At 39.5% G+C, this 26080-nt stretch overlaps 3 protein-coding genes across 4 annotated transcripts in view; 1 reads left to right on the forward strand and 2 right to left on the reverse strand.

Annotated features, from left to right (window-relative positions):
• The first annotated feature begins 1308 nt into the window (after positions 1–1308).
• On the forward strand, positions 1309–8956 carry gltpd2b (glycolipid transfer protein domain containing 2b). The gene is made up of 4 exons (XM_028030610.1): positions 1309–1843; positions 4864–4922; positions 5105–5301; positions 5675–8956. Exons 1-4 carry the CDS (start codon positions 1774–1776, stop codon positions 6285–6287), a joined length of 939 nt encoding a protein of 312 aa, XP_027886411.1. The 5' UTR covers positions 1309–1773; the 3' UTR covers positions 6288–8956.
• On the reverse strand, positions 8701–20762 carry atp1b2b (ATPase Na+/K+ transporting subunit beta 2b). Its single transcript, XM_028030611.1, has 7 exons — positions 20360–20762; positions 14762–14890; positions 14561–14668; positions 14142–14347; positions 13839–13898; positions 12188–12283; positions 8701–12089 (listed from the first exon to the last, which is right to left on the reverse strand). The coding sequence occupies exons 1-7, from the start codon at positions 20448–20450 to the stop codon at positions 11922–11924; spliced, it is 858 nt and encodes a 285-aa protein (XP_027886412.1). The 5' UTR covers positions 20451–20762; the 3' UTR covers positions 8701–11921.
• A 1893-nt stretch (positions 20763–22655) lies between these two features.
• Positions 22656–26080, reverse strand: part of nyap1 (neuronal tyrosine phosphorylated phosphoinositide-3-kinase adaptor 1) — a 32736-nt gene continuing 29311 nt past the window's right edge. For both annotated transcript variants that reach the window (XM_028030605.1, XM_028030606.1), the window contains 2 exons: positions 25886–25992; positions 22656–25322 (listed from right to left, as the gene is read on the reverse strand). In XM_028030605.1, coding sequence (XP_027886406.1) covers positions 24894–25322; positions 25886–25992 — 536 coding nt within the window. In that variant the 3' untranslated portion in view covers positions 22656–24893. The remainder of the gene's footprint in view (positions 25323–25885; positions 25993–26080) is intronic.

Below are 26080 nucleotides of genomic sequence, written 5' to 3' on the forward strand. Positions count from 1 at the left end.
ACCATGCCCACACACATACTCCCTCCTAAGGACAATTCAGAGAAGCCAGTTAACCTAACATTCATATTTTCTTTTATTTGACTGTTGGAGGAAGCTACGATACCCTGGAGAACCCACAAATGTACAGAGAAAACATGCAGAACGGCCGCCATAGGCGAGAGTCAAACAAGGAACTATATTGCTACAAAGGCAACAGTGTTAACTGCCCAGCATTTATTTCCTCACCAATAAATCCAAATAAAATACATTAACGTTTTGAAATGAGTCAAACGTGAACACTTTTTTTTAGTGAGAATAATAATTGTTTCAAGACAACATGTAATAGTTTCCAACTCTATGCATGCATGACCTAACTAAAGTAGTTATGTGGCTACTGAGGGTAATTTGTAGCTTCACGTGTTAGATAAGGGCTTTATTGCAAAGAGAAGAACAGATAGGCAGACCTCAGTTGTAAATATTTGGATCTATTCATTTTTTTATAATGTGTCAGTGAACACACCAGTGAAGGTTCTGCTCACCAACCTCTTCAAAAGAGCCTCTTCGGTTTAAGTTTACACTTGCAGAGGCATCACAATGGTGGTGAAGTAATGATGTGAAGCCAAATACCTGCAGCTGGTGAATGAGTCCCTTCATCCCCTTTTTATCAGATAGTGCCTATTTCAGATCAGATCATCCACTGGCTCAACTGAATGAAAGGCCTGTGTCCAGCGGCCCCCACTCCAACAGTCTCATAATGGATGGCCCTGCTTTCACTTTTTTTTTTTTCCCGCTCCTTTGCTGGAAAAGGCCATTGTTAAGCCCTTCTTCATGAGAGGACACGTGCTGCAGCTTGAGTGTGGAGTTCAATGTCTGTTTAGCTCCCTTTGGACAGCACTGACTGAACCATTGGAGGCAATAATCAGGCAATTTATGAGCCACATTAGTCAGTTTACGGACATGATTTATAAATCTTAGACTTTAGCTAAAGGAAATTGCATTGTGGTACAAAGGTCAAACTTTAATTTAAAACAAATTTAAGATAAGTGCGTTATTCCTTCTGTGTTTTGTGGAGCTTTATTTTTAAAATTTGAGCAGTTTTATGCACTTTTGTAACCTACGCTGACATGACCTTAATACATAATTTAACTATTCATCTTGTATTTGCATAAACTAAGAGGCTTTGGAGCTTTGCTTGTGTGTGTTAGGGTCATTGTGGCCCTCCCTGTGGCGTGTGTAAATTAGTTTTGATGTGGCAAGGGAGAAAAAGGAGTGGAGGAGAGGGAGAAAGGGGGAGGGAGCGTAGTGGTGGGAGGAGAAGTGAAGGAGCAAGCATTTCTCTGCTCACCAGGAATATAGCGCATACAGAGAAGATGAATCCGGAAGAGAGAGGTCACTGTCGGATAAGCTGAGTTGGCTGTACTTTATCAGCTACAGGCTGCTCCCGGCTGATCTCTGGACTCTCAGATTGAGCAACTCACCAGGAGACTGGCAAGCTGAATAATGATAAAAAAGGGAAAACAACAGAAGGGAAAACAGCAGCTTAAAGATGCAGGAATAACTAACAGCAACATGGATACAGGTTTTGGAAATGCAATGACTGAGAAATGTTTTCTTTTGAAGTTTTGAGGAAGAGCATGATAGGTTTCAGAGGACAGGAGGGGGGTCAGAGGACGGGGTCCGGTGACAGCCAGTGAAAGGGCCCAAGTCCTCATGTGAAACACGGAGGAATTGAAAGGTAAAGGGCAGAGAAAAAGCAACAGAGGCAGACTGGCGGGCTGCAGACTGAACGTCAGGATGGGTGTGAAGCGCAAGGCGGCCGCTGCTATCGTGGTCCTGCTGCTGTGTCTTGGATCACTGTGGCTGCGTGAGTATTTCTCTGAGTGTGCAGTGCTAGTCGGCTACGATTAGTTTTATTTTCTCCGCTCTGTTTGGAATGCATTTGCCTCAGACTGAATCACATGCTGCAGACTCAGGAACACTGGTCATATTTCATGAATATGGATCAGTAAGATATGTACCTTTAAGCTTAATTCTGAGGTGTTGGACTTTCATAAACTGTCAGATTTCTAACTTACAGAAGAATGTTTTTCTTTTACCACTACAAAAGGTTTCTTTTTTATTAGAAACCTTCTTAAGATGTTTCTAATATAAAAGAAAAATAACGAGCAGATAACAAATGTGTGGTGTAATAACTCCAGGAAGGTCTAAACTGAGACCATGTGATATCTGCTCCAGTACGGATTGAGAGCTGATCCTGGTTTTTAGATGGAGCTGAAAGCACTTTCATCTTACCCCAACTAAAAAGGTTCTGCGGTCCAAAAATGACCTAAAAATTTTTCTTTTTTATTTACTTTGAAAGGTTTTCATGTCCTATGAGCACGTCTTTCACTTAAACTGAATCATACTGATAACTGTGCTTGGAGACATCAGACTCAAAATTTATATAGCAGACCAACTGAATATATATAAGTAATATATGTCCTATTATATAATATCCTAATTTCAGTATATCTCATGAATATTATTCTGTGGCAGATTTTGCTACCCCATATTTCAGGATGTAAAGAATATTAAATTTATGACTTAATTCAACAAGCAGCATGAATGCAAGAGACATCAGGTAAGCTCACTGGGTTAAATCCAGAGTACATTATAAAAATATTCATAGCCTTTAAACCATTTCATAGTTCACATTTGAATATCTATTGCAAATAAAATCTAAAACTTGTAGCCTTTTGTTTAGAGAATAGCTTCTTTGAATACTTTGTATAATCTGGGGAAAACTATTAACCTTCTTTTGCAGCAACAGTAACATTTATGTGAGGCCTATTGTATTTTCACCCTACTGGAGCTTGTGGTTTAGATAAGAATGAAGCGCTCCTCCATTTTCAGGGTTTCGAATGTCTTTGCTAACATCCAAACGCTGAGCCAGAAACGCTGGTTCCCATACTCCCTGTGAGAAACTCTGTGATAACCCAAGTAGAGACGGCAGTGACTCTCTGTCTGATTAAAACAGATCAAACTGAGCAGAATTTGATTCTTGTGAGAATTAATAAAGTTCTGTTTGAGTGGAAAATCACAGATTTCTGTTTGTCATATCTGGAAACTCCTTTTTTTAAAAATTTCAATTTATACAATTATCAAGTGTTTTAAGTCAAAACCTTTTAGAAAAACTATTTGATGCAACTGCAGATGCATGTCTTTTGAACTATGTCTTTATTAGTTTTGTATATGTATTGACAAACAGTTTTTCTCTATTCTGCTTTGGTCATTGGATGGAGAGTCGTTAGGCATAATTTTTTAAGTCCTTCCACAGATTCTCAATAGAATTCGAACACATAAATATCTGGTGTCATATTTAACTGCTACCGCAGTCTTGTCAGAGTCTTGTGCAGCCTCCAAAACCAGGAATGCTTTGGTTTACCTCTATCCACCAACACAGCTACAATTCGACTCTAACCAACTTTCCTGGTGAAGAAAAGCATCCTGTCATCGTGATGCTGCATGACGATATGTACAGGGTCACCGGGAGTGTTTCCTTCCCTCCATTTACACAATTTTGCATATCATCCAAAAATGTAAATGCTGGTCTGAGTTGACCAGAGAATCTTCCTTCACGTCTTTGCTGTGTCCCCTACACTGATTGTGACAAATTGAAAGTAGGACTTATTGTGACTTTGTTCTTGCCAATCTTCTTCAAAGTCTGGATTGATGAGTAACAACTAATATTTGTACAGTTGACAGATTTTCCTACCTCACCAGTTCATCTTTTGAATTTCTCCTTGGCTTTGAAAGGCAATTGATTGCATTATTTATAGGTGTCAATAAGGTGAATTAACACAAATACACCCTGGGGGCTGCACAGGGGCGCAGTTGGTAGCACTGTTCCCGGCCCGGCGTCTTTCTGCATGGAGTTTGCAGGTTGTCCCTGTGCATGCATGGGTTCTCTCTGGGTACTCCGGCTTCCTCCCACAGTCCAAAAACATGACTGTTAGGTAAATTGGTCTCTCTAAATTCTCTCTAGGTGTGTGTGTGCATGGTTGTGTGTCCTGTCTGTCTCTGTGTTGCCCTGTGACAGACTGGCGACCTGTCCAGGGTGACCCTGCCTCTAGCCCAGAACGTTAGCTGGAGATAGACACCAGCAGCCCTCCTGACCCCTGTTATTTAGGGACAAGGGTGTTAGAAAATGGATGGATGGATGGACACACCACAATTTTCTCTTTCATCACAACCATGCTGCACTTTGGACTATCATATAAAATCCCCATAGAATAAATTGAAAATGCTCTGGGACAAAATAATTAAAATGTTTAAGAGTCTTTGATGCATTTGCAATGCACTGTATGTGATTAGAAAGCTCATTTTTGCACACTGTTTGGTAAATCCTTGTCTAACTTTAAATCATCAGAAATGTTTGAAAGCTTAATGTTTGTTCCTTAATCTGTTTCCTGGTAATAGGATTACCGATCGGCAAAACTGCAGCACATGAGAACAAAAGTAGGCTAACATCAAGCAATTGAAGGCAATTAGAGGTATTACCACAGCGGCAGGATTTAATAAATTATAGCACTGCCCATTGATCAGCTTTTCGCCCCCTTAGCACACTCTAGACTCTCTCTTTTTGTTGATCTTACCTGTAGCATGCAGCTTTTTTTTTTTTTTTGGATGAACTAATCCTTAAAAAAACAATCATAAAATTATCAAAACAAAAGCAGCTATTGTGCTTTTTATTTTGCTCATTGAAGGCTTCAAACAAGAAGCCTTCAATGTTTGAATGCTTCTTCAAACATTGACAAAATACTACACCATCACAACTGTCAATTTTGAAGAGATCATGGCCAATATTGTATGACATGTTCATGTTTTTCTAATGTCTCACCACAGAGGGAGGTTTGGACTATCACTGGGATTCCTGTTTAAAAGGTTACAATCAGGTTAACAAGGTAAAATTACACAAAGGCTGTGCAGAAATGACTCAACTGCTAACCAAACCTGGGTTTGTGTTGGGAAACACTACCCAGTGTGTGATTCACACTATCACACTAGCAGTGAATCAAAAATCACATGAGCTTTTTCTTTCTTTGTCCCCTGTTGATTAACCCTTGACCTCACCACACACCCCCAGCCCCCACTGCAGAATCAGCCTCACCAGCTGTCCAACAGCAGCGAGGCAGATGAGACACAGGGCCCGCCTGTTCTCGCTCTGTGCCCTGGCCAGAACTTCCAGGTGTCAGTGTTGGTCTCCCACCTGCTGGCTGCTCGGGCTTACACCTCGGATGTGCTGCTGCAGCCATATCTGTCCAGCTGGGACGAGCTTGTAAAGTAAGAGCATCAATTAAAGCTTTATCACAGACACAAATAAATTAGCTTGAAAAGTACTCATATCTCTTGAAATTTTCACAATTAGTCATGTTACAACCTCAAACTTCAGTCTATTTTAATGGGATTTTATGATACAGTAACAAACACTTACATCATTCTAACTTTTACTTTAATTTTTAACAATTTTAGACCAGACATAACTGTGCAACTGCTTTGTCTGTCTTTTAACTAAAATACTAATAAAAAATGCTTAGAAATGTTTGGTTTTTAGGGACATAAAGCATTAACTAGATAACATCAATAAGGTGCTGTACATATGAACCCACTTCCGGCACTGGAAGAGGATTATTTCTGTTCTTTGTCTCTGTCCCAGGTTCATGGAGTCTCTGGGCCCTATGGTTAGTTTAATATCACAGGAGATAGAGACTAAAACTGCTATAATCCGCCAACTGGCCCTGCTTTCTGAGAAGAGCCCAGAAGCAGAGCTTGTCCCAGACATGCACTCAGGAAATGCTGCAAACTCACAAACTGTGGTGAAAAAGTTTGCTGGGGATTCGCAGGGGGCCTACCACTCCGTGCGCTCAATGATTTGGACTGAGCTGAATCGAGGCACAGTTGATTTCCACCACCAGACAGACTCAGGATGCCGGACCCTTCTGCGACTCCATCGAGCTCTGCTCTGGTTGAAACTCTTCCTGCAGAAGCTTGCAGAGACGCCGACGGCCGGACGGCTCAGGAGTCCCTCTGATCTGTGTCGGGAGGCGTACCAGAACACCCTCTCTCACCACCACACTTGGTTTGTCCGGAGGGCGGCTGAGTTGGCCTTCATCGCCCTGCCGGAGCGAGGATTTTTCTTCAGGCTGGTGTGTGTGCACAACCAGGAGGAGCTGAGCGTGGTGTTAACCAGAGTAGTTAATGCCATTGGAGAAATCTATGACAGGACACAGAAGGCACTGGAGGAAAATGGCATGCTGGACTTACCTTGACGATGTGAATCATCTTTTTGTCTTTGAAATCGCTATTAAACTTTCAATTTCAATCAAGAAAGAAGTAAACCTTTCAAAACCAGCAGGGCAGACTATTACTGAAGTCAAAAAATAAACAGTCTGAGCTTATCATCGAATTACCTTAGAGATAATTCGACTCATTTAACCGGGTGAAAACGTCATTATAAAAGCATCTGCGTAACGCATTTCCCAAAGGAAGCAGTGTTTTGTGACAGATTAATGGCTCTTGTTTTTGTATTTTCCTTTGCCTGTTGTGGCACTTTTCTATGGATTAGATAATAACTGCCTGATTAAGTGTGAAGAATTTCATGCTCATTGATTTTGTATGCAGATGCCAACAAATTACCGCAGCACCAGCCTCCCATGATGCGAGGTCTCATGTGAAACTATACGTGCTGAACAAGGGGTGGCATGCTGCATTTCAGAGTAAATGTGCCAACATGACAGACAATAAAAATATTTTCTGTCATATTTAGAAAAAATAAGATTTAGTTAGACAAGAAAAACGTACTTGGCAGTTTAAAAAAAAAAAAATGCTGCAAGAAGACAAAATATGCAACTGTATATATTAATCCAGGTCTGGAAAGAAATGTTTTCCTTCATTCATTCCTTTCTTCTTTCCTGTATGTTTTTTGCCCTTTCAGGTTAGAAGAGGTTACAACGTGTTAAATGTAGGAACATTGTCATCAGAGTCTGGAAAAGTATGACATTTTTACCTCGACATGCTGATCACCGTTGTTATGTGATCATTCATCCAGCAGAGGCTCCAGTGCTCTACTCTGGAGTAATCTTTCTATTCCAACAGCTTTGCGGCTAAAATCCACTGACAGACTTTTACAAAATAAGATCCTGGTATAGACCAGAGAAAAAATAAATAAATAAAAAAAATAGGCTTTATGCATTCAGCTTTCTTAAAGAAAATGTCTTGCAACTAACATTCACTGGTTTACGTCCTACTGTGTTAAAACCCTATAATGCTTCATAATCCTGGCCACCTGCTTTTCCTTGCATTACTCTCTTTCTTAGGAGGAGAGAAAAGAAAGGAGGGATAAAGATATAGCTTGAAACCGTGGAAGAGAGCTGAAGCCATTCTTTATAACAGCTTTTACATAAAAAAATGTGTTAGCTGTTTTTATTATGATTCTATATCAGATTATATGTCTACGTTTAAGCAGTTTTTTGTTAAAAAAATACCACCAAAGAGTGAATTTTGACTTTCACAATAACTTAGTTTAAAAAGTGTATCCCCCCCTACTACCACTCATTCTATTTCATAGCATCAAAAGGCGGAAACAAAACTCCTACTATTTATGATTAGCTCCAAATTTCAGGCGATCGTTTTGAATTTTTTAAAGGGGGGTTCTGTTAAAATATTTTAGGCAGTCCATATCTTATCTGCAGTTTATTGTCCTCTTGGTATCTTTAGCTTAGCATAGATCCAGATTGGTTGGAGCAACAAGCGGAAGCTAACGGCTAGCTAGTCCAAGAGCAGCCAAGACCAAAGACTTAAAACAACTGTAATCTTAGAAATGTCCCAGTTTTTTCCTTTTAAGGTCCTTTTATAAACCTTTAAACTGTTGCTATGTTTGAATTGGATAGTTATTTACATAAAACTTGATATTTATTTACACTAGAAAAGGAGGTAAGAGTCGGTGCATCACTAATAATCTTCCTGTAGGAAACAAACATATATTAAGAAAGATACATGTGGGGCATTGTGGATCGTTATTGGCTGATTTAAAAGTAAAGCGGAATATTTCAGGTTTAGGTAAACTTCTGCCTCCTACCTTTATTTCCTTTCAAAGCAAACATCAATTTCTGTGTCAATAATACCTAATGTAAACATGAGGACTGAATAAAGGTGCAACTACTATGATGTTTTTGGTTCTGATCACTCTCAAACTTGGTGTTGCACTCAGTGTCCAGTGTAAACTAATCTGAAAATAAACTAAATGAAGAGTAGGACTAGTTAGCATGAATCGACAATTTGACTGTCACATGAAAAATTGTGAACTACTACTTCAAAACAACTCTAATCTAAAAAATGACAGCAGTTTATGCAAACACTTTTTGAAACTTTATACTTGTCACATTTGTGTGGATTTGCTATGGACCACTGAGATTATTTTGAGTGAGATTACAGAATATATTTACAAAAAGACACATGTGACACTTCCTGACTCCTTCTTTTTCTCTTGAAAGTATAATATGTTGTTACAATATCACAATCATCGGATTATGCCACAAAATAATCCAAACACTTTCGTACACATGAAGCTAAGATGCAAGAAGCAAAACCAAGTCCGAGTTCCCTTAAATTACATTTATTTATTTTTTGTCTTGACTTAAACATGAGCAAAAATAGACATAAGGTAAAAGCCAAAAATATGGATCCAGGATTATTTATTTATTTATTTTTTCATAAATGTATATTTTAGGACAATTCTTTGAACCACAATCATAGCAACAGTGCAACTTTAAGAAGGTAGGTGTGGGTGATGATATTTCTCGTATTTATTTGATTCACTGTTTGAATCAGGAATTTCTCTTTAACACTTCACACTGTGCAGCTTTGCAGTTTCTGAAAGTGCTTTGAGGGTTAAAGTCCTGTTAGAACTTTGATTGCAAGCTTTAAAAGCTATTATTTTTAAAAAATATTAATTAAACAGAAAAAGACAGACTCAAACGATGGTAAAAACATTAAACCATAATGCAAGTCTAAACAAATTTCTGGCATCTTGCCTTTTGCTGAACTAAATTATGAAACCTCTTCATGTAGCTTTCATTACACAATACAGTTCAAACCTTACATTCTCGTCTCGTTACAGCAAAAATACTCGTTCATTCACGAAGCATTTTATTATTCACTTTTTTTTATATTGGCTGCATATGCGCACAAACGTGGTCCTTCTTTCCCTCTTGCTCTTGAATGTACCGAATGTTGCCTTTGCTCTAAACAAGCACACATTTGCACAGGAGATAAATATATATTGCTCTTTGATAACATCTCCAAATTAGCACAAGAAAAAATAAAGGGATAAATTGAGATAGCAGGAAAGAACATTCTGTGTAACTGGAGGACAAAGATGTCTGTCCACCAGGAGGCACTGTTTTGCTGCAGGGAAACTTTTTCCACTTGTGCGCATGTCTATTATTGTATGACAAGAGGCCTTTATGATTCTGTGGGTGAGATTTTTGCTCAGACCAGCAAATGAGCATCTATCCGAACTGCAAAAATAGATGGTGTGTAAATTGTCATTAATATCTTTGGCAGAAGGAGTAATGTTCAAGTATGCATGACAAGAAAAAAAGAGTGAAATCGACAGATGAAACCAAACATTTGACTAGATGGTTTGCAGTAATGACTGGATGTGTGTTTAAAAGTATGGAAAAGCTAGAATAAGAGTGCAGTTTTAAAGCCGTGAACTGGGCATTTGATGCTCGGTGCATGAACGACAAAGTAGGGTAAAGAAGTTCAGCGTGCCTGCTTTGGATTAGTTGACCAGATTAAGAGATTACAATGAAATTAAGTAAGAGCTGAAAGCAGGCCAGAAGAAGAGTACATCTGAATCCGTCAGTGAAGTCCCAAAAAGCTAAAAGAGAAGAGCATGTTAAAGCACATCTTTTTGAATTAGGATCTTAGATAAAAATTAGATGATTAATGGTCCAATGTACTTGTCCCTCTAGGCTCAGATAAAAGGTTCTGTTTGGACCTCTGTGAGATTCAGACGCACAGAGAACAATAATATAGACAAGCAGAGTCAGAATCATATGGTCACCAAGTCTCTGTAGCAACATCTCCTTTTCTAAGGGTCGACAATTGTTTAGGGTGCTGTACATGGCTGGACAATATTACAGTTCAGTTTTTACAGATTTGTCAGAATAATAATTAATCTTTTAGGCAGATTTGTGGGACGGCACAGCACAGTGGATGTGCACCAAAACTCAGGCATGATAAATGACTTTTAATGAAGGTGATACTGGTTAGATATTCATCATGATGATTTTTCTCTCGTACAGCAGAGAATAAAACAAGAACAACAAAACAAACTAATAAATCAACATGTGGTCACTCTACATCTAAAAGCTTATTGAGTATTTTCTCACAGAAGCTCAATATCCTGAATAGTGATGATGAGTGTGGAAAAGGTAGAAGGGAACAAAAAAAAACAAGCTGTCTGCACCCTCCTCCTCCTCCAAAAACTGCAAGTGCTTTTATTAAATCAACTCAGCTTCACAAAAGAAGAAATAAAAAGCACACTTCCAGTGCAAAACAATAAAAAAAATTGACAATGACATCTATTCCTGGTATTAAGGAAATAGATGCAAAACACTCAACAACAACAAAAAGAGACAGAAAACTAAATATTTAGGTTTGAATAAATAAATTACACCAGACATAAAGCTTTGGATTCATCTTTAAAATGCAACTGTACAGTGACAGGAAGTGAAGTAATGTTAAAAACTGAATATATGCTGGAAACGAGTAAAATCCATCTCAGTGAGTTGGCAAGAAAAAAAAACAACCTTTAATAAGCTAACTCTGATTATCTTTTGGACAAGTCTACTACCTTAAAAAAGTGTTTTCCAGAGATTTGTCTTTTCATAATTAACTCAGTGTTAAAACCACACCAGATATTGTTCCTGTTTGCGTTGTAAGCAGCTGCTCTGAGTTCAAAGTTTAAATATCCAGTGTGAATGATCTATAGCAGGAGCCATCTGATGAATGGATGCGAGCATTCATAATGTATGCCACTTAATGAATATTGCACATTGCATGCAACTTCCCGACCTACAATTAGAAATGGGATCTGTAAATGAAATGCACACACTCATACACAACAAAAAAAACATCCATTCAAGCATTTTTTTTGAAGATATGCTTCCAAAAACACACACACTCGGAGTGCATGAGGGTTAAAGCTTGTATTGTGGTCCCTCCTGGTGGTCAGTTACTTAACCTGTCCTTAGTTGACTAGAATGGAGCGGTGGGAACAGTGTGCCTTCAAAGCACACTTAAGACAGCACACACATGCAAATGGCTTCATCTCTGCATCCATCTATTAAGAAAAATGCAGGTTTGTTGGAGTACGCTTTTAAGTGCAACAGAACAGACAGAGCTAAATAAGGTTATGATGCCGTATAAATACTGTAGATATACACCTTTTGTATTGTAGTCTGTGTATATTCAGATATATAGTAGGAATACTCTCGAAGGAGGCAGCGGGAGGTGAGCAGCAACACTGTAAACGTGGTAAGGTTGCTTGCAGATTTTGAAAACACATCCTGTTTTATATCTCCTAGTTTATCATGCAGTATAAATAGAGGTCACCTCAAACTAATTTACAGAAAATTATTTGTCTGAACGCTCACCGGCAGAAACAAGGACAGCATTATCACCCTCTCGTGCTCAATTTACCCTGTCGCACAATCCCCTTTCCCCCTAAAAAAAAGAAAAAAAAAATAAAGAAAGAAAACTGGAGCAGGGTGCAATCGAATCACATGAAAGATGTGAATACTGCGGGTTTATTTTTCTGTGTATGTGCAGTGGTGCAGAAGATGGGGGGAGGGGGAAAGGGGGAAAGGGGAGAAAAGTTTTCAGTTGGGGTCAGGCTAGTTTTGGGAGTTGATCCTCAGCTTGAAAGACACTCTACCAGCAAACTTGTCTCTTTCACTTCCAGTGGGAATGTTGTTGGAGTGGATCTTGCACTCGATGTTGACGTCTTGATTGACGGTGATGTTAAGGAACTTGACAGCGACCAAAGGCTGAGAGTAGTTCACCTGCAATACCAGACCAAAGGCAAACTTTCTAAAAATACAGACAAATCTGAAAACATTTCAGAATTTAGACTGTCCATAGATTGAAAGTACTCTCCTACCTGAGCTTTCTTGCCATAGTAAGGGTAGTACATTAGATCAAAAGTGCCATTTGAAGGGAAGTAAATCATCTCTCCAATTTTGTCAGAGTCATCTCTCTAAAAGGGAGAAACAGCTCTATCAGTTATAAAAATACATAAGTTATCATCTTCTTTATTCTGAACTGTGTTTAAAGCACATACCAACTACCTACTTCAGGTCTATTTAATATGAAATTGTAAACTACAGTTTTCTAAATTCTTTACAAATAGCCTTTCAAAAAATGTGCCATGCATTTGCATTTAACTCTGCCGAATCAAGATGTTGTACCTTTTGTGTCAATTAAAGTTACGTGTTTTGTTTTTTGCCAGCTTCACTTTCCAGCAGACTGAAATATTTTACATTTTTGTTTCAAATTCAATTTAAAAAACAGTCTCTTAATCCCAATGTGAAATTAAATGTTGTTGTTTTAACTCATATTATCCAAGGTTCTTTAAAGAGTTGCTGTGGGCAGGAAGGATCTCCAGTAGAAGATTTTCTTTCTTCTAAAAAATTGAGGACGTTGTGTCTGTAGGTTCGCAACAATTGAACTGATGACATCACATGCATCGTTGGAAACAGCTTAGCGTATAATGGAAGTGGTTCCCAAAATAACAGTGGTGAACTGAAGAGTTTGATATCTGTGCTTCAGAGGCGACACGTCACAGTAACATGTCCTGGATGACACCATCTGTTGTTGGTGCAGTGAACGTTTTCCATCACACGTAGCATTTAGCATGCAGGCCAAAACTTTAGTCTCACCTGACAAGAGTCTCTTTTTCCTTGTGACATTTTTTCTTGATAATTTTCCATGAAACTAGATTTGTTTAATGAATGGTTGTTAGGTTCTCCCAGCTGAGCTGTTACCATTGGCCTCTTAGCTGCTTTTCTACTTAGTCTCCTATATTGGTAGATTTTGCTTGTGCCACATTTTACAGTTTTAGTAGATAGATTGAACAGTGATATGTGAGATGTCGAAAGCTTGGAAAATTGACATCACTTTGCTTTAAACTTTCTCCGCAGCCTGTCTGCTGGGTTCCCTGGTCTTCGTGATGCTCTTTGTTCACTAATGTTCTCTAAGAAACCTCTGAGGCATTCACAGAACTGCATGTGGGCACCACTAATGGCAACCGGACTGGATTTTATTTAAGTGTTTCAGAGTAAAGGGGATGGTTACACATGCATGTCACACTGTTCAGATTTTTATTTGTAAAGATTTTCAAAACTATGTATTATTCTCATTCCACTTCACAGCTATGCAATAGGACAAAATGTAGAAAAAGTTTGAGAGGTATGTATATTTTTTAACAAGTACTGTAGTTAATCTCTACTTTCTAATCCACTTCTAAGCATCAACATTTCACTATGTGCAACTTGTCTGTTGATCTTACCCATTCATCTTTGCCAACTCTGTATTTCTGAGAGGGAATAGTTTTACGGAGTATAATAGGAGCACAAAAGGACACCAGGAAATTTACAAATGAACACAAATATTGCTGAAACAATGCAAAAATTAGGAGGAAAATATAGGGGATAGCAGAAGATAGGCATGCTGCAAATGAGAGGAGCTATGAATGGGCTGGACTCCAATTTGCCATGGTAATCCTTTCATTGTGAAGGACAAAAAGGGATTACCTTTGCGCCACAGGTGACAGACGGAGCCTGTCCGTCCTTTCCTGGCATCAATCCAATCACCTGGCGTGGCAGAAAAGAAAGAAATGCAATTCATATTTTATTGTCAAACCACAGGGAAAACAAAAACGGTCTTTCACATTGTGTTATGAAGCACAATGGATAAGAGCCACTGCGCTCTTAACCCAGACTTTTCTCCTCTGCAGGGTATTTTTTTTCTCCCAGTCTGCTTTTTTTATGTTTCCTAAATGTCTCCTAGCAACAACATCCATTTCCCTTCCCTTCTTTTTCTCTTCTTTTTCATACCCGATTCAGCTTGATGATGATGCACGGCTTGCCATCCTGGTATCCATAGTAACGGTCATTGAGTCCAGAGCATTCTCTCAGAATGGTTCGGTTGAACTGACAGGAGCGCTTGGGGTTGTTCTTCACATCGCCGCTGTCCTCCTGCAGGAAATACTGGTCCGGAGTGCACGCGTGGTTCTTCTGGGCCTGGATGGTGTCGTTGTAAGCTGCGGGAGGTAAGGGGAGGGTGGGGGAGAGGAGCATGAGGGTGAGGGTTACTCGGTTTGTGAAGCCTCATGACTCAACTGAAACTCTGCCACAAGGCAGCCTCCCACTCACTGATGGTAAAGGAATGATCCAGTATTAGAAAAGCGCAATTGGATAATCCACAGCTGTAAGTCATCTGAGTGGGACCAGCAGAGGACGGGAGTCAGACTTACGTGACAGGAACTTGTCCAGGGCCTGAGCGTACATATCCCAGCTCTCGGTGTTCTGGATGGTGTAAACTATCTCGAAGGTTTCGTCCTGACGGGGTCTAATCACTAAACCTGTGAGAGACAAAGAGGCAGCAGCAGGGTCATGACGACTCACACAAGAGTGGGTTCTGCATCCAAGCTGTTTGAACTTGCACTATCTGGCACCTGGTGTGGAAAGGCGGTCCTGCCAAGTGGGTTTGTGGTCATCCAGGGTCTGCAGCATGATGTACATGGTAAGAGCAAACAGGCCCCCCAGGAAGAGGTAGAAAATTATGTAGAACAGAATGATGAGACCTGAAAAAGCAGAAAGAAAATATTGTCTCATTATATATAAGCTATTTTCCATCAGAGTCAGAAAAAACCTTGGCCTCAGCAAGAGTCTCTCTGTCAAATCTAAACCCTAAAACAATAAATATATGATTTATATGATATACTTTAATAGATTTTGTAGTTTCAACGTAAAGCCTGTGCATTAACTCTTAATTTTTACCCATAAAATGATACAGACAAGTTCCTTCAATTCTTGTACTAAAAACTGCTTATGTCTATATCATTACTGTACAGTTTTTAAGTTTTTCATACTTTATGATTCTTTTTTTTTATGAAGTAGGCTGACAGGAAAGGGGGGAAGACATGTAACAAACGGATCGGGGAGTCGAACCCGCGACAGCCGCGTCGAGGACTCAAGGCCTCCAAATGTGGGTCGCGCTAACCACTACGCCACCACGGCACGCCCCATACTTTATTAATTTTACGCAGAACATTTGGGTCTTTTTGCTCCTGTTGTGCTTTGCTTTCCTTCCATTTAGTTTGGCATTTCATGTGACCTAATGACCATATCCTTTATTTTAATGCCATCTAGTCAGTCTGGGTCACAACATGGTCAAATGGCCAAAGCTACAATTTCAGATTGTTTAGGTTACGGTGTAACCCAAACACAAGCATTTATAATTATTTTTTTAACTTGCAAAAACCGTTCTGAGATGCTTTAAATTATTACTATCATAAAAGGCTTAACACTAAAGCAGCAAAAATACAACACTGCATTTACAGAAAAGAAAAGAAACAAGATCAATACTGAAAATCAAACACATTTTATTTTATCTTTGTTATGATAGGATTATCACCTGCTTTTTGTTGGTAGTATCCACTTCAATATATTTTGCATAATAGGATTTGAAGGATTTTGCTCTCCTCTCATTGGGTAAGGGAAATTTTAGCAATACTAGGAAATGTACGTCTAAAACATTTATTGTCAATTAGGAAAAGTAGATATCAGCAGAGTGAGAGAGAATGGTGAACTTTTGAATTAATGGAACAGGAAGTGCTTTTATTTTTGCAAAGCAGGAAGTGTCCTGGTAATGACAGATCAACAGTGGGAGAGTGTTGAAGGTTAAGTTTAAAATACTTTTGTTTTCGTTCTGAGCAGAAGACAAAGAAAACCAATCACATGGTTTACATACTCAGGAAAATATTGCTGATATGACTGCATACTTAGATCTACAGTTTAATTTACTTTGAGTCTTTAGAGCAAAAGTCTAACTCAAAAAAAAAAAAAAAAAAAGAGTTTCCCTGTGGTTCAAATTGATAGTTTTAAAGAGCTCTTTTAAAGTCTTTCCCTGTCCTTGCAGAGACCCAGGCAGCAAAAATAGCGTTTTCTGTGACGCACTAACACCTGAGGCCAACACTGGGAAGCAGCTGAGCGCCCTGACCCTGTGCTTCAGCTGGAAGCCCCCCAGCGAAGCCCTCCGTCAGCAGCGGTGTGGCGTCTGCCTCCCTGCACAAAGCAACACTGCCGGTAATCCATAGCAAAATGTCAAGGGGAAGCTGATCCAAGGGAGGGCAATTACCGAAGAGTTCCTTAATGATTCAAAGCCCATGTGGGCGTGCTTTTCATCCAGTTGTTTTCAGAAATATTCAGCTCATTGCTACATAAAATCAAAGTAAAATTGCAGACGACTTGCTTGTTGAAGAAGACGATATTAGCCGACAAGTCAGTGAGCAGAATAAGAGACATTTGGACGAAGAGGTGACAGAGCATTGTCCTTTGTCTCTCCAGGGGCAGGTTGTGCTAGTCAGCACATAGTCATGTGACACCACCCAGGGGAGACTGGACGTGCACAACGGCACACAGGCAACCCTCACTAACGTAAAGAGGGTGTTAGGTTCACAACATGTCCTCTGAGTACGCACTGATGACAGACAGTCAAACATCTCTCTTTCAGCCATTTGCAAACAGCAAATGAATGCAGTCTGTGCCCAACTCATGCTGGGTAATTGCATTGTAACTTGATATAAAACTGTCTTCTGATTCAAAAGGCTAAAGGAAAGACATTAGAAAATTAAATCAGGGTTTATTGGTTTTAATGTTCTCCAGTCTCACAATGAGAGCGTTAAAAATTTGCCTCTCTGATGTCGCAGTAAGAGTTCTACCTTCTTTTTTTTTAATTTCAGAAATGGGATGCGCAGAAAACCAAATTGGTCCTGTTTTAAGCCCAGGCTCAAGCCTGTCTCATCATCAGCTGGTGGATCTTCATAAAGGCTGTTTTCATTTCTCCTCAGCCCTGCACACAAAGCGAAACATGCAGAAGCTTGTTTCATGTTTAATCCTGAAAGGAGGCTTTGATCCAGTGTTCTGAAGCAACGTTACCCAGCTTCATGAGCCGACACAAGATGAGGAACAAATTCAACAACAACACGTTCAATTAACTTATTTTGAACTAAGCGGAAATAAAGAATATGCTTTCCACCAACTGTTTACAATCATGCAACTAAGAATACAATAGAATATATACAATTTTGCAATCATAATGGTGTGACTTTATTCCCAGTGTAGTTCTGTGAAATGTCAAGTGAAGCCAGCCTATAATAACTCACAACGGAAATAGACTAATTACCAAGTCTTAGAGAGCGCAGATTAAAAAGGCCATCAGACCTTGGAGCAACGGGAACAAACTGAGCTGGATTAAGTTTGCTCTGTGGGAGACAGAGCCGGCCCAAGGCACATGCAAACTTAGCAGCTCCTGGAGGCGTCCAGACCACCAGGGGCAGCCTGGGACCAATCACTGAAGAAGCCTACTTTTTTTGCTTCATAGTTTTATAAATGAATAAAAATTAAAATAAAATATTAGCATCTGAAATTCTATTAAATGTGTATGTCAGACTCAAAATATACTAGCTGTCATGATATAGAAGAAAAGTTATCAAAATCATGATTTAGTCTTGCGAGTGTCATCAGTTTGCCTGCATGTGTCTGTGTTGCAGTCCTTCCTGCTACATAAGAGCAAATTAATCAATGAATAAATTATGACTCCCAACAAAAGAAGGCAATGATGACCGACTCTCTACTCTGCTCTGGTAGTATCAAGTCAAAAGTGCCATGAACATGCTGTTGAATAAATATTCGTTTAGTTGGCAATTTTGATCAAATAGGAAAAATATGCTTGAAAAACCAAATATATATGGTATTTTTCTATATAATACATCAAACCCATGACTATATGATCAAATGTAAAAAGGAGCAGCTGAAACTTGAACTCATACGTTCAAAGAATTTATCTTTATTTATATCTAACAAACATGTTAGAAGTACATATTTTCCACATTTATTTGAATTATCACACATATAAACATGTAGTTAACATATTATTTATTTATTGTTTTGGACATCAGATATATAAATATACCTTTTATAACCTGTGTGTAAGTAGTAGGATATAAACGCATGGGCAATACAGAGACTTTGAAGTCACAAGATCAAAAATTTAAATTGTTCTTTAAAGTCCTTTGCTTTGCCAGAACATCCTGAATTGATACCTTCTTCATCAGCCAATGAAGTCATTAGATTAGGATTAAATCTCTCTGCTGAATTACACAGGTCAGGAGGGGCCGGGTTGAGGGTGATACAAATAGCATTTGGTCCTCGGCTTTACCCAGATTAAAATGCCCCCAGTGTCATTAGAACACAGCCATATGTGTCCTGCCGTTTCATGAATCTTTAAAATAGTTGCAAGGTCTCTGTACGCTGGGATGCTTTTGGAAAGTTTTAGGGGCGATAGAGGGGATGAGGGGAAGGGTGTTGGGGCAACACTCATAATCTCATGTTAGCCGACTACAAAAACGAAAGCCAGAGAATTTCAAGGATTTTTATCTTGTTGCTGTTCATAGGCTGTGGGGGGAGGGGGCGGTGCATGCAACACTGGCTGACTGTACAAGAGTAAAAACTGACATATGTATGTATAAATAAATGTCTCTACAGCTCAGTCACAGTGTCCTACATACTTTTTACCTCCAAACAAACAATTTTGCACCATTTGTACATCGTTGCATATCAGTTTATTTGACTTGATGGTTAAATATTTTTAATAGCTTATAGAGAATTTTTATTATTGGGTTTTTTTTTTTGATTGATATAATCTGCAGATAAAACATGTCAGTCAATGGAAGACGCCATGTTTTCATTTGCTGTGGGACTGAACCTGTTTGGTCAAATGGATTCTTGTTCGACATGATAGATCACAAAACTTTACCAAACCAAAATAACTCCTCCTGGAGGAGTTAAATCCCCCCAAATCTTATGCAGCAGATCATGAACAAAATATAAAATATTTCTCTTACTGCTTTCATTTTATACCAAAGAAACAATTTTGTGCATATATGTGTATTTTTCCTAATGTTGAATTATTTTTTTCTTTTTTAGCAATTACAGAGACAAGTCTTTATAAAGATGCCTCAATATCTTGTATAAGTTAGTTGAACTGAAAATAAGTTTGATATTACACCATATTTCATTGATTTCAGTTGTGAAACCTCATTTGGACCAACTTGCTCTAATGAAATATGACACAAATCAAAGCAAATAACTCAAGTGACTTCCTGAGTAATGGAGTTTGTAGATGTTTGCTTAGAGGAAACTGCAATTAATATATACAATATATATTTAAATATAAGTATATATTTAGTATACATTTAAATCATTTATAGATTACCAAAAGCAGCAATGAAACATCTGTGAATATGTACAAACTAACAAATGACCCACCTCAGAAGGCTCCATTTTGGAAAAAAGTCAAGTTAGAAATCAAAACGAGCAGTTTTGCACCTTAATTTCTTCTCTTTTAAATTCATGTTCATAAATAAAACTAGAGATATAAGACTTCCTGACAGGGGGCAGCAAGTTCATAGGAGGGGCCATGGCCCCGACGTTGGCAGCGCCCATGTCTAAATGGCATTAAATTAAGTTGAGGAAGAAGTCTGACAAAACACATATCACGTTGCATCATGGTGTACCCACATCTGACGAACATACATGTATGAAAAGGAGTTTCAATTCCCAGAAAAAGGGCTTATCTGCAGCAGGGTTCAAAGTAAAGCAATGACAAAGCAGAGCTGCTTTAATCTGGACAAATCATATGCAAAAGGGAGGACAGAGCATGACTTCACCCGTATGAGCCAGGAAAAGCTCTGTCCTATATTACTAATAACCCGCCATGAGGGGAATAATGTGCCGGCTTCTGCCAGAGCTGTGCCGCAGTCAGATTTCAGCACCACGGTATTTGGACAGCGGCTGTCTTCTCGTTGCCCGAATACTCGCACGAATAAACTTCTACAAAGCTACAATCCTAACGCTGTCACGCATATTTTTAGGGGATTTAAAAGCACTCCGCGTCGCCTGAGGGGTAGCTATACTCCGTAAGAACGACCCGTTACAGAGCCCGGGGAGCTTGTTTGCTGCATTGCCGTAAGCTGGACGGACTTACTCACCCCAGCTGCTCGCCGTTCTGCCCAGAAACTCCCGGGTCCTCGGGTTCCACAGAAACTCTTTCCATTCGCTTTTTTCTCCATCCTTTGCCATCTTGTCCTAAATGTATTGGTGTTTTTCTCGCCTCTAGAAGTTTGCGACAAAACTGTTCTACGGGAAAGGTTGCAACAACTGCCCGCAACACCGGTAAGAAAAATAAAGAATATATATATTTAAAAAAAAACAAAAACAAAGAAGTGATGGACCCGAACGCTCAGTGCAAAACAGTTGGTTAGAAATGAAAGTGAAAAACTGTACAGTGGCCTGTCTGATGAGAGAGCAGCAGGACAGACCTAATAATAAGTGCCCTCCCCCCGAGCTCTAGTCTGCATGCCGCAGAGTTTTGATGAGTGGTGCAGAAATGTAGTGATACTGCGGTAAAGCACTCCCTCCGCCTCTCTGTACGCTTCACACACACACACACACACACACACACACACACACACACACACACACACACACACACACACACACACACACACACACACTGAGTCTCATCCTCCCTCCCTCCATCTGCAGGCTTAGCCAATCATCTGTTCTCCATCCTCACTCCTCGCTGTCCCGAGTCATGAGAGACAAGCCTAAAAGCAAATTGCTTGGCCAGCCGGGGTCCTTTTTTTTATTATTATTATTGGATCCGAAGCCAGAAGCATCACGTATCCGCACGACAATCAACAAATAACATCACCCGATAGTCCCACAGGGATCCCTAAGGGATCTACTTTAAAATACCCAATCAGATTCTGTCTACTAGTTTAGTTAAGTTAAATTAGATAATCATTATGGTTACAAATTAAATATAGAGTATTAAATGAGGTTGTGTTTTTACAGTACATTACAGTGACTTATATACAACTTTTCAAGCCCTGTTGCGTGATGGAACTTAAGACATTATGTCAAAGAAAACAGAAAGAAAAAAAACTATGTTAAGTTAAAACTTCTGTCACCCGATGGGGCCATTGAATGTGGTGCTTTGCGCAGACCCGCAAAGGGTGAGATGAGGAGTGAATATAGCGCCCTCATTTGGAAATAGTACGTACTACAGGAGTGCGGAAGGAACACGGTGTCCCGCTCCTCCCCTTTGCTGCAGCTGCTGCAGTGTAATGCATGTTGCATAAAAACGTTTTCCAAGAGCTGGTCCAAAGTTTTCACGGGACCTCAAGTTGATTCGGGGGGTTTCCCAACTACAATTAGGCATCACAGCTCAACCAATATTCAGTTTCGTAATAATGATCAAATTTGTAGGTTATTATCATGACACAGCAGGAAAGCGATGTCAACCACTCAATAACCAAAAAACGTACTGCGTGAATCAAATTTACTCTATGATTTATGGGCATACAGGAAAAGTAAATAAAAAACACTTTTTTCTTGTTTGTCCTTAAAGAAATTCTGCTCTGGCATAAGAATTAGAAATATCCAACAGAATGCACCTTTTTCTGTTTCTTGTTTCTATAAAAATTGATACAAACGAATCTTGGTGAAGTCAGTTCTTTGGCAAAAACAAAAAAATATTTCATATAGAAGTTAAAGTCAGCAATCTGGATGCACTGATTCACTTGTATCATCTTCAATATCAAGCATAACAAGATTTGTTTTGCATGCATCACCACTGAACTGAAACCTGATTTGTGACAAATCTAGAGCACAAAAATGTGTTAAGATTCCTTTAAAAATAAAGAAACAGACCTTTAAATTAAGCTAAATCTGAAGCTGCAATAAAATGTTCTGATTCACAAGCTGCAAAGTAGAGCAACAGTTTGTATGCAGAGTTTACACTAAACAAAACAAACTTTATTTCCCATTAAACGGACATACAAAATATGGAGTAGATTAATATTTATTATTATTGTTTCAAGCATTCCCAGATCAAACTCCACCACCGGTGAAGTCTAAGAAAGAGCCTATAATTCAAGAAACGTGGATCCAGTTTAAAACTCTGAAACAACAGGACATACTGGGCGAAAGAAAACGCTCAATGGCCCTTATTTCATTTTTGTAGGAATTTGTGTTTATCTGTGGGATGAATGGAGTAGGATCTGCCGTAACGTCACAAATCAAAGACTAGGGCATTCTCTCCTTCTCACGCATTTCTCACTTTTCTCATCCACTGTGGAAAATATCACATCAAATTCCAAACTGTTTCAAGAATGCGTGTAGGATCCATCGATTTTTCCAGGTATTCGTTCATCCATCCATGCTCATCCATGCAGGGTCACTGCATGCATACAAGAACAGGGACCACTTTTGTTTGTAGTGTAAAGTTCATTATATAAAATTTATTTCCAATGACAATATCAATGCAAATATAGCACTACAGTGATTTCCAAGGTACACCGTATCTTACCATATCAATAGAGTATATGGCACTCGTATAATGGCCACAGTTTCAGAAGACACACAAAACCAACAGCCTCTGTAAACTATTCTGGAAATTTTAGCCTGTACCTCGGGTATCGCATCAGTCCGTGACAAGAAGGTGATTACTTGGTATTTAAAATCAAACTGGGCACAATAGGAAGTATCATTTGGAGCATTTCAGTGTAAGGAATCTCTGCATGCATTGCACTTGCCCATTTCCTCCAACTTGGCCTGTGTTTTTTATTTTTATTTTTTATGAAAATGGACTCAAAAGGCTTAGAAAAAGAAAGAAATAAACAAGAAAAAGAAAACGTCCAACACGAGCAGATGGACATAAACAAAAGGAAAAGGCCAAAGAGTGAGTCTTAAACATTTTTAAATAGGTCTTTTTTCACTGGATGTACTGCACTGTACAGTTTGGTACTATAACTATTATTTAAAAAAAAAAAAAACATCAACCAAGAGACATTCAAGCGCCTTAATACTATTACAGGAGAGCTGACTCTTCAAGGTACAAACTTCATTCCACGTGGCTTTCTGGAAACCCCCAACCCCAGAAAAAAAATATGTAACAATAAGCATCATATTAATAATGTTTATCATGGCAACACTATGTAGTCCATTGAACAACACGGGTATTGAAATAGCAGCAAAGTATTAAAAATGTTAAGACGAAAAAGCTGTTAAAATCTGTACATAAATAAATGTGAATGTAGAAAAAGGGGATCGAATAAATAACAGAGCTTAAAGGGAACCTTGCATAAAATTATATAAACAACTGTTTGTTTTTGTTTTGTCTTTTTCTCCAGAGGGCTCATTGTTTATAAGTCGAACAATAAGTAATGCATGGGCTGTCTGCATCAGGTACTTAATTCTCTTAGTAAAAAAAAAAAGAAAAAAAAAAGTGAACAAAGTTATGTTTATACAGTCTATGCTACATAATATGTATTGATTACAAGTATGAAAATGGAGATAATTGCTACATTTTCAATACACTTGTACACGTCTATTTACAGTACATCAGGGTTCTGAATTTCTCCTCTAAGCAATGCTTTGTGCAGATTGTTCCAGCATTCGGGTTGAGGTGATCGATGCTCACAGTCTCATCAGCTGCACCGTGTTGCGCAGTCTTTGAGCTGATGGGTGTCAGTGCTCGGTGGAACGGGCGCTAATGTGCAACTGCGTAAAAAGCATGAGCGATGACTGGAGTTTTGTGTACCGCTGATCTGTATCTGACTATACTCGGCTGGACTAACCCAGCCCCAGACTCATCCTACGCAGTAGATTCATCTATTTCCTACGACCACACGGGACCGTGTAGTTAAGATCCGTCGGACAGGATCCTTGTTTTCTCTCTTCTTTTTTTTTTTGTCTTACGGTTACAGCACTGCATGTATATTGGTGACATGCAGAGTATGACACAGTAAATATGAGTTCTTCAAGTCTCAGATATGTATGTTAGGCTAGCTGACACAAGATATATTATTTTTTTTAAATATGTTGCTCGAGAGTTGTTGTTTTTTTCAGAGCGTATTGCTGTAAAATTGCAGAAAGGCCGAGAAAGTAAATAGATTTACATTACAAATATGCAAACGGACACAGTAGGTAGCTTTTACTTCTCAGTGATGATTATTTGCATCCACAATGACAATCTATTGATACCAAGACATCTCATATACATTCACGATTTTCAAGAAACACTTCGATATCTTATCTACGAGTCTCGTCTGCTCTCCTCTGCAGAGTAGTTTCGATGCTTTGTTGAAGAAAGTACATGATTCCCTTGTGTCTCAAGTAGTCAGGAGGATATTTGGCAACACCAATCTAGGAAAACAACCCACTCTGTATTAGCAATAATAAGTGGTGTTTAGTGGCAAAAAATAACTTGTTGGCAATCAGAACACATCAGTGCAGTACGTAGTACAGAGAAAATACAAATCAGCTGAGTAAGAAATTAACTTAGTCTGATTGTAATAACTACATTTCTTCACCTCTTTTTGTAGTCAAAGTTCAACTAACCAGTCCCTATTACAATAATAGCAAAGTTTGCATTTAATATGCAATCCGTCTTCCTTAAGTAAATTCTCTCCCCAGACCGTTTGAAAGATGATATTATGTAATCCGCTTCTCCTAGGGTCAGATAGCCGTGTCCCACACGACGGCCTGCGGCCTCTGACAGGGTGGTGTGCCAGTCTTACGAGGCTCAGGTGTCCGTCTCCAGCTAGGGAGGATGGGCATGCTGTCCTGCTTGCACAAGCTTTTGTCGGGTCGTCTGTGTGCCTTAATCTCCTTGCACAGGCAGCGCTTACGCTCGATGACTTCAAGCAGCTTGCCGTCCCTCTGCGTCTGCGACGTAGACGACATGGTGCCCCCGCCAGCGGGAGGCTGTCCCTGTGCCAGCTGGGCAAGCTGCTGGAACTGCAACTGTAGGTGGTGCTGTTGCTGAAGCTGCTGGAGCTGCTGCTGGAGCTGCTGCTGGAGCTGCAGCTGCTGCTGGTGGAGCTGCAGCTGCTGCCGGGACACGCTGGGGCTGCAAGGAGCCTGAGCCGGGGTCACACCGTGCAGCTACATGTGAAGCAGAAGGTATTGGTGTTCGTCAGCACATGACTTTCTATGGTTTTAATGTCATCACAGTGCATTAATAAATGGATAGAATCTTTGCAAGTGTTAAAAAAAGGTTCACTTCCCACAGACAGCCACCAGGATGTGCTGTGGCTGCATGTTTAACAGTTTGACGCTCAAACGCATGCAGATAGCCTCTGCAGCACAGTCAAACTGCGTCAGCACTTGCAATAGAGCCAGAAACTGGGCAAAAATGTGATGCTAGGAGACTGCAGTTCACACTCCTGATACAGCTGAGTGTGTTTTCACATCCGCAATGTATTCCTTCCTGACTGCTTCCATTTTTGTCCTGTCGTCACATACCCTCTTTTCCCTTCACAGACAAACCAGACCCTTATTCTGCTCAGTGGGCATAACTACGAGCTATAAATAGATCTGGAGGAGCAGTGTCTCCAGCAGAAGGGGGAAGTCGTAATGGGAGCAATATTAACGTTGACTTCAAAATAAACTGTGTTTGAAATTTACTAGCGTCTGCAGCTGTAGGGCCAGATGTGATGTATATTCACCTGATTTAGGGCTTCTCGTACTGGTAGACTGCTCTGTCTGTGGACATCTCCTCCACCCACCTGTCTGACTCCAGCAGCAGAGGAGGAGCGGCCCAGCCGCCCCACTTCTGCAAGGAAACAAACGTTACAGTGCATGCCAACTTATCAGAATATTAGAAGGAAATGACAGTGCCCTCAATATGTGTTATATTTCTT

This window comes from Xiphophorus couchianus, chromosome 11 (genome assembly GCF_001444195.1).
Source record: "Xiphophorus couchianus chromosome 11, X_couchianus-1.0, whole genome shotgun sequence".
Taxonomy (NCBI): domain Eukaryota; kingdom Metazoa; phylum Chordata; class Actinopteri; order Cyprinodontiformes; family Poeciliidae; genus Xiphophorus; species Xiphophorus couchianus.